This window comes from Montipora capricornis, chromosome 14 (assembly GCF_036669925.1).
Source record: "Montipora capricornis isolate CH-2021 chromosome 14, ASM3666992v2, whole genome shotgun sequence".
Taxonomy (NCBI): Eukaryota; Metazoa; Cnidaria; class Anthozoa; order Scleractinia; family Acroporidae; genus Montipora; species Montipora capricornis.
The window spans coordinates 33,328,286-33,330,351 of NC_090896.1; the positions used below are offsets into that span (position 1 = coordinate 33,328,286).

At 40.1% G+C, this 2,066-nt stretch overlaps 1 protein-coding gene across 1 annotated transcript in view; it reads left to right on the plus strand.

The window, feature by feature from the left end:
* Positions 1-520: 520 nt before the first annotated feature.
* The window catches only part of LOC138031889 (uncharacterized), a 2,134-nt gene continuing 588 nt past the window's right edge, over positions 521-2,066 (plus strand). Inside the window, exons 1-3 of the mRNA XM_068879502.1 lie at positions 521-1,214; positions 1,458-1,537; positions 1,650-2,066. The exon at positions 1,650-2,066 is cut by the window's right edge and continues 588 nt beyond it. Of these exons, the coding sequence (XP_068735603.1) occupies positions 881-1,214; positions 1,458-1,537; positions 1,650-2,066 (831 nt within the window). The 5' untranslated portion in view covers positions 521-880. The remainder of the gene's footprint in view (positions 1,215-1,457; positions 1,538-1,649) is intronic.

Below are 2,066 nucleotides of genomic sequence, written 5' to 3' on the forward strand. Positions count from 1 at the left end.
CTGGGGTAGCCCTGTCAGGAAAATTATTTTATTCGCATTATTTTCATTAAGCCCAGATTAGAGGGTTGTTTCGAAATCACGCGAACTCCCTGGTATTTTTTTTTTGTCTTTTTATCACATAACCCCGAAATCAATATGCAAACGTTAAGAATGATTACTAGAAGGTTTGCTTTAAGTTAGGAGGTAATTTAATGGTTACTTACACCAAAAAGATCGAGCAGAAATCGCCTGCAGAGCCACGTGTGAAAAATTGTCGCACCTCTGTCGATGCTTAACTATGGTTTACCGACTGTTCGACCGTATTTAAAAGCATACGATTAAATTGAAGGGATGAACAATAATATTTATGTACCCCAGGCCCGTTGTTGTTATATTGGAAATCTACCTAAATCGTACGTAACGTAAGCGCTGGCGTTGCAGAGCGGGATCAATGTTTGAAGGCACAATTCTTCCGTGAATAAAGCCTCAGCTAAATTTATAATGATTCTATGTTAACAGTAGAAAAGATACTTACTCTTAAATCGTTTGGAACTTCTACATTCGACTGTGATCGTCCTTTCCTGCGTCTGCTTTTGTGTACTGTCTGTTGTTGACGTTCCAGTTGATTTCTCAACATTTCATTTTCGTTTCGAAGACTTGCATTCGCCTCTTCCAATTTCTTCTGTCCTTCTTGAATCGACTCAAGCCTCCTATTCATCGTTTCCATCAACACAAGCTGTCTTTCTTGAAGTGGATTTGATGGATCCATAGCGAAAATCAAAAAACCAACGTAAGTAAACTCTCTGAGGTAAACGCACGCCGCTTACATGTAGATCGATGGCAAGTGAAATGCACGTGTGGCTTGTCTCCCGGGAAGCATGGGATTGGCTACCATACATTCATGACGTCAGAGTGTTTGTCACGCAAGAGAAACAACTCTTTCGCGATCGCACTTCATAGCACAATGCTGTGTTCGAGCACTAGTATTAATGATGAGGATTCGCGGATTTCTTCTTTGGGTTTCGAAACACCAACCTCCCTTGATTTTCTTGCTAACAAATGCGATGCTTGTGGGAAATCCTTTCTTCATTCATCTTCTTACCGACGTCATTTGAAAACTCCATGTCGATCCCGAAAGCGACGTCGACTATGGCTTCCTGAGGAAAGTGACAACGAAGAACTAGAAGATGATGGCGTCTCAGCTTTATTGGATGCTTCTCTGAGTGAAAACATCGGTAAGTTTTGCATGTTCCGGGAACGTGAAAACAATGAATCCTATGACAGGGTCGTAACGAGGTATGGGATCACATAAAAAGAGCCGGGATCAGGGACCACAGCCCTAGGATCTGGAATCACAACGCTCGGGATCAGGATCAGCAGTATTTTTCATGGAATGAAGGGATCAGGGATCAAATTTTTGCGGGTTCAGGGATCAAGCCTATTGACGATTGCTTGTCTCCTTTTTTTTTCCCTATCAGATGATTGTCCAGAATTTGGGAGTGTGAACTTTATGAATCAAGAGTCTTCTGATGAAATAGATACAACAGCAAATGCTGAGGTATTCAGTCATTCCTATTATTTTTAAACTCTAAATCTTTTCCTTGGTAATGTCAACAATGATGCTTAATTGACTTTTTTTATTTATTTATTATTATTTTTTTAATTTAAAGGGAAGGCCATTCCAAGAGGTCTCTGAAAGTGAATCGGAGAACAATGACGTACCCAAGTCTAGTGATGAAGACCAGAATGATGAAATCAATACATTTGATGATGAAATCAATGAAGATAGTTCACTTCATTGGAAGGAAGAAGACATACAAGGGCTTATGCAAGATCTTAATGAACCTCTCCCAGACCCTCCTTATGAACAACCAATTTTAACTCGCATCAATTTTCTGCTACGTTGGCTGTGCTGTTTTATTTTATACTGGCAAGTTGTTACTCGTGTTAGTGATACAGCAGTGGAGTGGCTTCTTTTATTTCTCGAAAAGTTCTTTGAAAGTTTGGGGAACGGATTGGACTCTGAGCTTTTGAAGAACCTTGTCCTTTTTTTTCCAACGAGTATGTATATGTTGCACAGGATCGCT